Below are 10,981 nucleotides of genomic sequence, written 5' to 3'. Positions count from 1 at the left end.
AGTAGTAGTAGTAGTAGTAGTAGTAGTAGTAGTAGTAGTAACCTTGCTAACGTACACATATGTACCTACGTACCTATCTTATTATGTCTGGCGTGTTTTCGGATTGATTAGCAAGTAAAGTAATTGCGATAACTATACCATACTATATAGTCCAAAAGGAACATAATACCCTACGGTCCCTACTACCCTTTTATTTTTCTCTATTTTTCACTTCAAATACGTACTGTACTGTATATACTGCTAACGAATGAAGATTTTCATTCCATTTCTTGTGACCATACCATTCATTGGTCGAGTCGAGTCGACCCCATCCTGGGCACCTTCGGGACCTCGGGAGTCATGATTCGTTGCCCGATTAGAACTACTGTAGTTGCTGTATTAGTCAATCAGCGTTAGGGCTTAGTGCTCAACGACTCCATAGAGAGGCCTGGAGAAGCTTCTCCTAGATTATCGAGCGATTCTTTCGCGGAGATATTACATCTGCACCCTGGGAGTCTCTTATAACGAGTGTCTGGTGCCATCATTAATATGAGCCATATACCCTATATCTCGGCCTATTTACCTGAGATGCCAAGGGTGGCTAAGGAATTAGCACTCACTCGATATTAAATATTGGGAATCCATGGATTAAAGGTTGTTTAAAACAGGTCAGGCCTCCTACATCCATTAGTCTTTCCAGGGCTAAACTTGCGAGGCATCCTGATTAAGCTAGCGGTCACGAGAGCACAAACATCCATCTCTGATATCATCCGATTTATTGACAGAGTAATAGACCGCAGCGATGTGCAGAGGGACCTTGACTGCCGGCCCGACATGGGTATGTATTATTTCACCATTTCCAGTCCCAACCATAATTGTCGGATCAGTCAAGGGTGTGTGACTCACCAGAAAATTATTGACAACATTCAGTCAGATTTCAGCTTTCAGCTGACTCAAAAGCCTCAGTTTGGGGGCGCGATTGGTGGACGTGGGCTGCACCCTTGACCTCGGAGATAATTGTATAATGCCGTTTTTAAGTCCACAGTTGTCTGCCTGCCTCCATCTGGATCTCTTTTATCGCAGGCTTGCACTCGTTTCCTTACCATCACTTTTGGGCAGCGGCAGTGCAATCAATCAATCTATCTAGTCATCATCGCATTCGTGGCCCGTATTTTAAACAGTTGTCGACATGAGAGTCAACGAAATCTGGATGCAACTCTTCTTCCGGCCGCCGTATCCAGATGCTGACTTCTCAGGCAAGACGGTCATCGTGACCGGATCCAACGTTGGTCTCGGCAAGGAAGCCGTTCGTCATTTCGTCCGGTTGAACGCGAAAAAGGTCATTATGGCTGTGCGCTCGATCGCCAAGGGCGAAGCGGCCAAAGCCGAGATCGAGGCTGCTGAAACAAAGACAAAGACAACGACCGGGGTGATAATGGAGGTCTGGGAGCTGGATTACGCCCGCTATGACTCCGTCAAGGCCTTTGCCGCCAGGGCTGCTGCAACGCTGGACCGGATCGATGTCGTGGTTTTGAATGCGGGCATTGCGACTCAGAAGTTCGAGATGTTTGAGGATAATGAGAGCAGTATTACCGTGAACGTGGTCAGCACCACCATGCTCGTCCTGCTTCTGCTTCCGATATTGCGCTCCACTGCAGAGAAATATCGCATCGTGCCTGTTATTACGATTACCTGCTCGGCAGCGCATACCTACACTGCATTCCCTGAGCGAAAGACGCCCAACGCACTTGCTACGCTGAACGATGAAAAGACAGCAAATATGTATGAACGGTTGGTATTGCCTTTTTTCCTCTGTTGGTGTTGGAGCCAATGCACTGACTTGATATCAATACATAGCTACCCCGTCTCCAAACTCCTCCAGCTCCTCGCCGCCCGAGAAATCGCCGAGAGGACAGCCAACACAAACCCCTTCGTGATCATCAACACGCTCAGTCCTGGCCTCTGCTACACCGACCTCAACCGCAACGCGGAGGGCATGACCGCTCTGGTCCTAAAGGTGATGAGAGCGCTTCTGGCATGGACGGCTGAGGAGGGGAGCCGGACGCTGGTTCACGCCACCACGGCGGGACCACAGTCGCATGGGATTTATATTAGTGGGTGTAAGGTGCAGAAGTAAGTAAGAAACATTAACCTTGGAACATACCTACCTACCTACTTAAATGTACATAGTCGTGCTGAACTGACTCGTTTATTAGTAATGACATCTCCCCGTTCGTCGTCTCCCTCGAAGGTAGGAAAGCGCAGAAGAAAGTCTGGAGCGAGCTGGTTGAGAAGCTGGAGAGGATCCAACCGGGCGTGACGGCTGTATTGTAGCGTAAACTAACGAAGGGTATTATAGTTTAGTTAGATAGATACCTAGGTAGGGGAGGGAATGGTTTTGGGGTTTATATATTTGCCTACCTACTTACTAGAAGACTTTGACAATCACAGACTTTACTACTCCTTCAACCCACCTGAGCAGAGCAAGGATTTATTTACGCCTTGTAGAACTTGATAAAAGAATAATGCAATGGCATAGATATGTTATGTACTCCACATCTACCATACAGCCGAGTCGACCCACACAAAAACAAAAACTGCCAGATGTTGCGCCAATCAATGTCTCTAATCGAACAGACATATTCAAATCAGAAGCCATATTTCAAAGGAAAGGAAAACTTGTGGTAGAGGAGAAGGAGTGGGGTGGGAGAAGAAGCCCTCTTTTTTCCAGATTGCTGCTTTCCGGGTAGTAGCGGGCTGGGTCAAAGTTCTGTCTGTCGTGTGTGTGTGTGTGTGTGTGTGTGTGGGTGGGTGAGTGTCAAGAAAAATAAAAAAAATGTACAGGACTAAAGACATATTGCAGCCAAAAGCACAGAATGCAAAGCTTGAAAGAAAACACGGTAGGAAAGATGAACAGAAAAGGAGTGAATGAGGCCGTCAATGAAACCAGAAAAGAAAATAAAAAAAAAGGGAAAACAAAACCAAACCCTTCACGCCGAAGAATGCGACACCACCGCCCTTGAACATGACTTATCCAACCGGAACACCAGAATTGAAAGCATGTGCTGAACGGAGCAAACAGTAAGGAAATCAGTTAGACCATGGGACACGGAACCAGTCGCTCCGGACCATGGAATCACCAGTGCATGTGTCCAACTACGAAGAGATCCTGACTCTTCATCTCAGATTCCGAATGACCTTGTTGCCTCGAGCCAGGAACGGGCTGGGCATTTCCTCCGTCTCGGGATCCCATGTAGCAGGAGGGTCTGGATTCGACACGCGGCCTCCAACGTTAACATTCGAGTCGCCTGAGATGCGTTTGACATCTTCTATGGGACGACCACCAGCCCTGGCCTGCGCAAGTTCGACCAAGGTGCGACCTCCCATATTGCGCTGCATGACAGCCTTGAACATTTCTTCACCACCACCGTTGGCTTTGGAGCTAAGCGGCTTGGGTGCAGTTTTGCGTGTGGGTGAGCTTGCATCAGCGGCAAGGTTGGTGGATGACGGGATCTTGGACAGTCGACGGTTGGGTGATCTGGGTTTCGTCTCTTGACGCCCTTCAGGCTGGGACGGCGCGGGGTTCATCGAACCAGGAGGAGGAAGCCTGGAGGATCCCGCGGGAAAGATTGAAGGCTGGTTGCTTAATCTCTGCATCATCGCCGTGGTGTTCTGCCGCAGCAGAGGACGTCTCGGGGCCTTGAAGGGATCGGGTTTCACTTTAGGTCGAGTAGGCGATGGCAGATCGGGCATCTCGTCTTCATCATCCGAGTAGGCTAACGTCGGCTCCCATTTCGCCCTTTGGGCTTCCTCGGCGAAGATGTTTCTAGAAGAAGCAGCGCCAGCGCGGCGCGGAGACAGAGATAGGGACGCTATCGATATCGGAGAGGGTTCAGCCATCTGGACGTCAACTGGCGAGTCGATCGTGGTCTTTGCACGACTGAAAGGAGTACGGGTCTCCTTCTTGACAGGCTTGTTCCTGCCGGAGGATGGTGATTCCAAGGATAGTTCACTCAAATCGGTGGTCGAGGGGAAATCCGAGTCCTCGCTAGCACTGGCAGAAGACGCCGAGGCTCCATGTTGGGGAACCTGAGGGCCGCAGTCCTGACTTTGCTGGATGCCACCGCTCTTGTTCAGTTTCTCCAACTCCGCGGATACTCGTTCCTGCACCTCCAGCTCGAATCGCTTGCGAAGCCTGTCGAGTTCCATCTGAACTTGACGGTCTATTTCCAGCCGCGCCTTTACTTCCCATTCCCGGCGGACGGTGTTCTCAATCTCCTCCCTGATTTGAGCCTTTTCCTTTTCGAACTGGGCAACCTTCTGTTCCAGCTCTTTCATCTTCTGAGTCGCTGCCTCTTCGCGTTTCCGCAGATTCTTCTCTTGATCAAGGAGTTCTCTCTCCTTTCGCATCAATCGGATGACGGGGAGATTCAGCAGCGCCGCCGTGTCCGGACGCTGGTCAGGGTTGACACGCAGGCAGCTTGCAATAACGTTCTTCAACTCGGAAGAGTAGAAGTCAGGCAGCGGTGCATACTTACCCTCCCGGATCTTCTGCACCAACTGGATATGGGTCTTTGCATTGAAAGGTGGCTGTTTCTGGCAAAGTTCATACATGATGCAACCCACGGCCCAAATATCCGAGTGGAGGGTGTACTTTTCGGCGGCACAGATCTCGGGCGACATATAGAAAGGGGTGCCGACATACGTGGACGCAAAGTCGTGGGATTGCATCAATTTCGAAAGTCCAAAGTCGCCCAGCTTGACAGTATTATCGCTTCCCAGGAATACTATAGCAACAGGTTAGCTGGTTCTTTGCAGGTGGTATCTGCACTGGTGAAACTGACTATTCTCTGGCTTGAGGTCCCGATGCAGGATCATGACCTGCGCCTGTTTCCCCTTGAGCCCCTGTTGCTTTGGCACCGGTCCCAAGATATTCGATCCCACGGGTGGAGGGTCAACTCCATAATGGCAGCGATACAGAGCGGTAACCAATTGTGACAGAATGCGCCAAACAAACTCCTCTTCCGCGTATTTGTTTGTGGCTTTGAGATTCTTGATGACCATGCCCAGGTCGCCGCCCCCGCAGTATTCCATGTAGAGATACAGGTCTTGTGTGGCCTTGAGGTGCTCTCGATGGTAGTAGGCGACGATGTTTGGGTGTCTGAGTGAACTCAGAATATTGAATTCGGCAGTGAGCTGCTCACGCTCTTTCTGGGACATCTTGATGTAGTTGATTTCTTTCCGGCAGAGGATCTGTACCAATATTAGCCACCACTTATCATATCCATACCATTGGAGCGTGTCGCGTCTTACGAATCCATCTGACTTGCGCTTGACCTTGCGGATGACTCCGAAGGAGCCACTTCCTACAATGTTGTCAGCTTCCTATAGGAAAGCTCAAGCATTGTGTGGGTTCCAGGGGCGTACCAATCCTCTCCAACACCTCATATTTGTCGTTCTCCGCCATCGCGACGGAGCCCATTGTGACAGTTCACTTGATCAACTAACCGGCGAGACGTAACTGCAGTCCTGGGACGAAGCCGGTAGATGAGCCTTGGAGCGGTTGTATTGTTAGCTCATGAAAGATGAATGCTGGTGGTGAGACCCTGCTGTGTTAGTAACAACAAAGTAAAAGGGGATGCGGTTGGTGAGCATGAAGATAGAATAAATGCATGGTTAGGAGTCTAATAACTAAGATCTGTCGCGAACAGCTTGATGTTTGGGGGGAGCTTCGTTGCTGAGCAACCAGCATTCCCAGCCCTACACGGAAGGCGGTGAACGGCTAGCCCGTCAGAGAGCTCCACCGGCCTCCTATCAACAAAGAGCCCGGACAACGACCCCTTCTTTATGGATGATGTCATTGTTGACAACAGTTATCATAGTAAATACTTAGTCTATGCATGAGCGTGAGTTCAAAAAATGATACTTATTAACGATTCACATGGTGATCGAGTTGTGTTGTCCCCTGTATACTCGTGCGTGGCAACGTGCTGTCCCGTTTGCCAAGCAGCCGCCACGTGATTCTTATCGATAAGCCAGCTAAGTCAGCATCCCGGCTTGCGAGAGCCCGACTCCCCGCACATCTCCAACCATGTCGTGCCCGCCCTCCTCTCTGCAGTGTCTGCGACACGGGGATATTGAGCATCTTCACTATGACAGAAACAGTTCTGCGCAAAGACCAGCTCGAGATCAGTCTGCACAACGAAAAGAAGCTCATCCATGAGGGCGCTCTCAAGGAGGATAATCCGCTCGACTTCAGCGAGGGCTTCCAGGCCCTCTGCGATGCCTGTCGAAGAGGCGATCTGAAGGTGTGTCAAGAGAAGATCTCGGAAGGAGTCAATATCAATGCGCGGGACAGCTTTGATTACACTCCGTTGATTTTGGTAAGCACCTTCGTTTGCCCGGCTTGTGCATCTTCGACGCCACGCAGAACTAGTGGCTGACTATTTCAAGGCCAGCCTTTGCGGACATTTCGAGGTGGTCCAGCTTCTTCTCGACTCGGGCGCTTTGTGTGAACGGGATACATTTCAGGGCGAAAGGTACATAATATAACTGCCGTTTGTTACTTTGCTATGACGGTACTAATCGCTGCTGGTTAATTCTGCAGATGCTTATATAACGCGCTCAACGATCGTATACGCAATCTACTGCTGGAATATGATTATTCGAAATCGTCAGATCCCCTCAAACCGTTTGCGGCTCATATCTCCTCGCTGTTGACGCGGGATCATCCGCGAACCTGGGATATTATGGTGACAGACGGCGAGGAATCTCTGTTTCTGCACAAGTTCATACTCGCAGCGCGATCGCCATACTTCCGAAAGAAGCTAGCCGCCTCACCCGGGTCAACAACAGTGAAGATTCCCAGCACAATTCCGCCGCAGGCATTCGGTGCGGCTATCAAATACCTGTATCTCGGCGAACCACCAAGGGATCTCCGGAGTGGTCCTGGAACTGGGTTTACGGAGTCCGAAGTGGTGGCTGGGGTTGATAAAATCGCAAAGTACCTTGAAATTCCCAATCTCCTCGACAGTATCTTGGATACCGGGGACAGGAGGCTGGCCAGGCAGAGGAGATCAGCAGAAGTGGCAAGAGGCCGCGACCAGTTGGAGGCATGGTTCCGGGAAAATGTTCTCGGGAACAAGGTCGTCGTGGAGACCAGCAAGGCAAACAACGTGAAGTGGGATCGCAACAATGCCATTTTTGCTGACGTCTTGCTCCGGGCTGATGAGCCTGTTGAAGATGAGGAGGACCAGAACCACGCGCACACGGAAGGAAATGGTAGTACGAGCTCGATTCCGGTGGGCCCTGGAGCGTCAGCAGAGGATGCAGGTGCAGGGGTTTCCCGCAAGCAGAAATCAGTTCTGTATCCGGTTCATCGAGCGATGCTTCTGCGATCTGAGTTCTTCAATGCCATGTTTTCGTCGACTTTCAAGGAGGCCCAGGTGTCGGACCACCTCAACATTATTCACGTGGACTGCTCACCAGAAGTTCTGGAAATTGTCCTGAACTACTTCTACACGGAAAGGGCCGACTTTTCACTCGATATAGCGGTGGACGTCCTTTTTGCGGCCGATCTTCTTTTCATCGAGAAGCTCAAGAACAAAGCGGCGGTGGTGATCAGCAGCTTAGGTAGCGGGAATATCTCCCAGGCTCAGGCGTCGAAGACCCGACCGAAGAAACAAGCCGGGCCTGGAAAAGGCGCAGGCGTTGTTGAGACTGAGGCCGAAGAGCCGGAGATTGATATCTACGAGATCATCCGCGCTGCTTGGCTCACGCGGGTGCAGCGCCTGGAAGAGTTTGGAGCACGATACCTGGCCTACCGGCTGGAAGAGCACATCGACTCGCCTGAGTTCGCCGAGCTGATCAAGGAGTCTGCGTCACGGATCCAAAAGCGAGAAGAGACGGATTCGATCGAGCTGCTTGATGATATTCGGTTCTATCTGAGTGAACGGTTCCGTATGCGGTTTGATGACACCGGTCTGGTGGAGATGCTGACGGCGAATGCGCCCAAGAATTGGCATGCGAAAGCGAAAGAGGAGACCGCCGCCAACGGTGAGGCAAAGAAGGAGGAAGAGAAGGCGGCTGGCGAGGTGGTGCGCCAGGCTGTCGCGCCGGAGGCGGCTGCACCTGTGCCGGAACACGGCCCGGTGATCAGGACGTTGGATGGCGAGGTTGTCCAGGACGAATTTGACAGCGATGCGATCAATTATCAGATCCTGATGGACAAGTTGGATCGACTGTTGGAGAAGCTCAATCTGGATGCGTAGGCGGCGGCGTCAGCGGTGGACGATATATAACCATATATACTATATATACACGGCAAGACATAATGATTTACGACCGGCATTGGATGGTGCTGGGATGTACCAGCATGATATAATGATATACGCATGCATACAAAGATACGAAAATACTGGTATATAGCAAGCCTAGCGGCATGACAAGATAGAATTGCCATAGATGTAGAATACGTCTATAACCATTGTCTTATTTTCTTGGATAACCTAGCTTCTGCCTTAATATCAAAAGAAGCACAGATCACTGTTCTGAAAGATGAAGGACAATGAAGAAAATAAATCGTCTTCCACCCCAAGTTTCTAATACCGATGATGGATGTGATCTATCAACCGAAACGATAAAGACGATCTATTCATTTTTGACTAGGAAGTAGAATTACAACTCCTAGCTGACGAGACTGACTGAAAAAAAAAGGGATGGTTATACAATAGCGTATTCTTAAGAAAGAATCATGAGAAAGAAATTATTAGACTGACTATAAGAAGCCCCAAACCTGAATGAAGGGGTCGAGTTGATTCGATTCCATCCCGTTCATTCGTCATCTCGTATACCTAGGCAATCAACCGTTTTCTTCACAACGAAAAAGAAAAATAAATAAATTGTCCTTCATCACCAAGTCTCACGTATCGTGTCGTGTCGTGTCGATGATATGGATGTGATCAATTGATCGACTGTATTGTATGTACATGTACTTTCACATGTGTAGGTAGGGAGGTAGGTACCTAGGTACCTATGTAGGGAAGAGGTATATATTATATCTCTGGAGATGGATCCATTCATCCAGGTCTATAGGTAGGTAGGATAGTTAGTAGGTACTGTACTGTACCTAGACAATTATTCTATCGATACTACTCGTGCTATGGCTGACGACTGACTGACCGACCGACTAGTTGATGAACTGGCTAACGAGTCGAGTCTGGACGATGGGTACCTCTCCACAGAGAGAGTGTGAGTGAGTGAGTATGTATGTATGTACATACATGTGGAGTTTGTATGTGTAGTTAACTCTGCCAGTGTAATTAATGCAGCAGATCTCTCGATGTCTGTCAATCGATTGTTGATTTGTATGTTTGCCTTTTTTTTTTTCTTTTTTTACCTTTCTCCTTTCTCCTTTATGTACCTCTCACTATTAACCTATTAGTTATGAAAGACTTCTTGAGATCTAATTCTTATATAACTGTCTAATAATTGTCATGTTTAATGATTTGATGTAAGTAAGTAGATACCTCCTCTCCTCCACACCCCCTACTGGACTTCCTCAGCGATCTCTACCAAGCCTAGAAAGTAATGGAAACAAACCGTCCACACAAGTAGCAAAGCGCGCTCTCGATTGGGGTATCAAACTATAAGCCTATATATATATATCTACAAGGCATGCTGGTGACAGCCACAATCCCTCTGGCCATCAACTCGATCAAGTTTTATCCATATTTTGCCTAGTATCAAGTGAGAGCAGGATTGATTACCTCTCTGCTTTATATAATAATAGTATGCCTCCAATGGTATATTAATCAGAATATTGGTATAGTTATGATCCGGTAGTTATTATAAGGAGCAGATAAGGGAGTATCTCTATATCTGGGACTTTTGTCTTAGTTAGGACAAAACCAGTTAAGATTAGGGGATATAGAATAGGTACATACACTTAGATAGACAAGAGGAGTTAGTATCAGAGGCAATAAGGTGGTATTAGGAGGCACAGAAAGAGAAAGGGAGTTCATTAATATGCTAATATTATAAGAGAGTCAGGGAGGGAGAGTAAGAGAGATTACAGTTAATATAAATAGTTTTTTCCCCCCTATTGAATAGGTGGTTATGGTTTCAATCCGCTAATATGGCAACACACAAACCCAGATGAGATAGATCACAGAAATGAAAACTCACAGGTCCTGCCTAACGTGATGTTATTAATTATACACACAGTCCAAATTCTTACTCAGATACAACATGTCGAGAAGAGAGGGAAAAAAACAGCTTGAAACGGAGGAAGCCATAAAAACAAGGGCAAAGAAGAAGGAGAAGGAGAAGAATGAAAGGGAAAGGAAAGGAAAGGGACAGGGGAAAAGATGTCAATGCGAGATGACATGAGATGGCCTTCGAATTTGACTTGACGACCATAACGGATTAATTACCCACATTCATTGGGAGCCTCCTAAGAATAAGAAGAAGAAGAAGAAGAAAAGAAGGGGAAGAGTCCTGACTATGTTGCTACTAGCTGTTAGAAATCAATCCATATACCTACATTGTGAGCATATAATATTCCTAACGATATATAAAGTGAGACCCTTCGCATTTCTAGTTCAGCTCAATATATCCTATGCCTGCCATGCTTGCCTTTTAGAGGCAAAGAAAAGGCCTCCCTCTATCTATGATTGTATGTGAATGCAGAGCAACTATTATTTATTAATCTTAGCTTTCTTTCTTTCTTTCTTTCTTTCTTTTTTTTTTTAAAAAAAAAAGAAATACAGACAAGTATGATTTCCAGCAACAAAATTTGGTAACACTACGATTGCGGTACGATGAAATTCAGTTTCAAGAACGACAATAAATATGTAAGTTAGCTTATGAGAGACGACTTTTCTGTTTCTCGTGCTGGTATCATCATCTACCTAACCGTGTTGGTACCAACTGTATATAATACCAATCCCGATGGTAGACTTGATATGATGCTAGTGACGACAGAGAGAAACCTGAAGTAGAC

General features: G+C 47.9%; 3 protein-coding genes across 3 annotated transcripts; 2 read left to right on the top strand and 1 right to left on the bottom strand.

The window, feature by feature from the left end:
- Nucleotides 1-1,189: 1,189 nt before the first annotated feature.
- Nucleotides 1,190-2,313, top strand: VTN77DRAFT_5937 (uncharacterized protein; the record flags this gene model as incomplete). Its single annotated transcript, XM_069422159.1, has 3 exons — nucleotides 1,190-1,770; nucleotides 1,837-2,112; nucleotides 2,196-2,313. 3 exons carry the CDS (start codon nucleotides 1,190-1,192, stop codon nucleotides 2,311-2,313), a joined length of 975 nt encoding a protein of 324 aa, XP_069276498.1.
- An 843-nt stretch (nucleotides 2,314-3,156) lies between these two features.
- VTN77DRAFT_5936 (uncharacterized protein) lies at nucleotides 3,157-5,461 on the bottom strand (the record flags this gene model as incomplete). Its single annotated transcript, XM_069422158.1, has 4 exons — nucleotides 3,157-4,766; nucleotides 4,824-5,232; nucleotides 5,293-5,345; nucleotides 5,407-5,461. 4 exons carry the CDS (start codon nucleotides 5,459-5,461, stop codon nucleotides 3,157-3,159), a joined length of 2,127 nt encoding a protein of 708 aa, XP_069276497.1.
- A 670-nt stretch (nucleotides 5,462-6,131) lies between these two features.
- On the top strand, nucleotides 6,132-8,249 carry VTN77DRAFT_5935 (uncharacterized protein; the record flags this gene model as incomplete). The annotated part of the gene is made up of 3 exons (XM_069422157.1): nucleotides 6,132-6,362; nucleotides 6,433-6,518; nucleotides 6,587-8,249. The coding sequence occupies 3 exons, from the start codon at nucleotides 6,132-6,134 to the stop codon at nucleotides 8,247-8,249; spliced, it is 1,980 nt and encodes a 659-aa protein (XP_069276496.1).
- Nucleotides 8,250-10,981: the final 2,732 nt, after the last annotated feature.

Source organism: Rasamsonia byssochlamydoides, assembly GCF_041956645.1.
Source record: "Rasamsonia byssochlamydoides strain NRRL 3658 unplaced genomic scaffold VTN77scaffold_44, whole genome shotgun sequence".
Taxonomy (NCBI): Eukaryota; Fungi; Ascomycota; class Eurotiomycetes; order Eurotiales; family Trichocomaceae; genus Rasamsonia; species Rasamsonia byssochlamydoides.
Note: the sequence above shows the minus strand (reverse complement) of the source record. Positions and strands in the feature narration are given on the sequence as shown.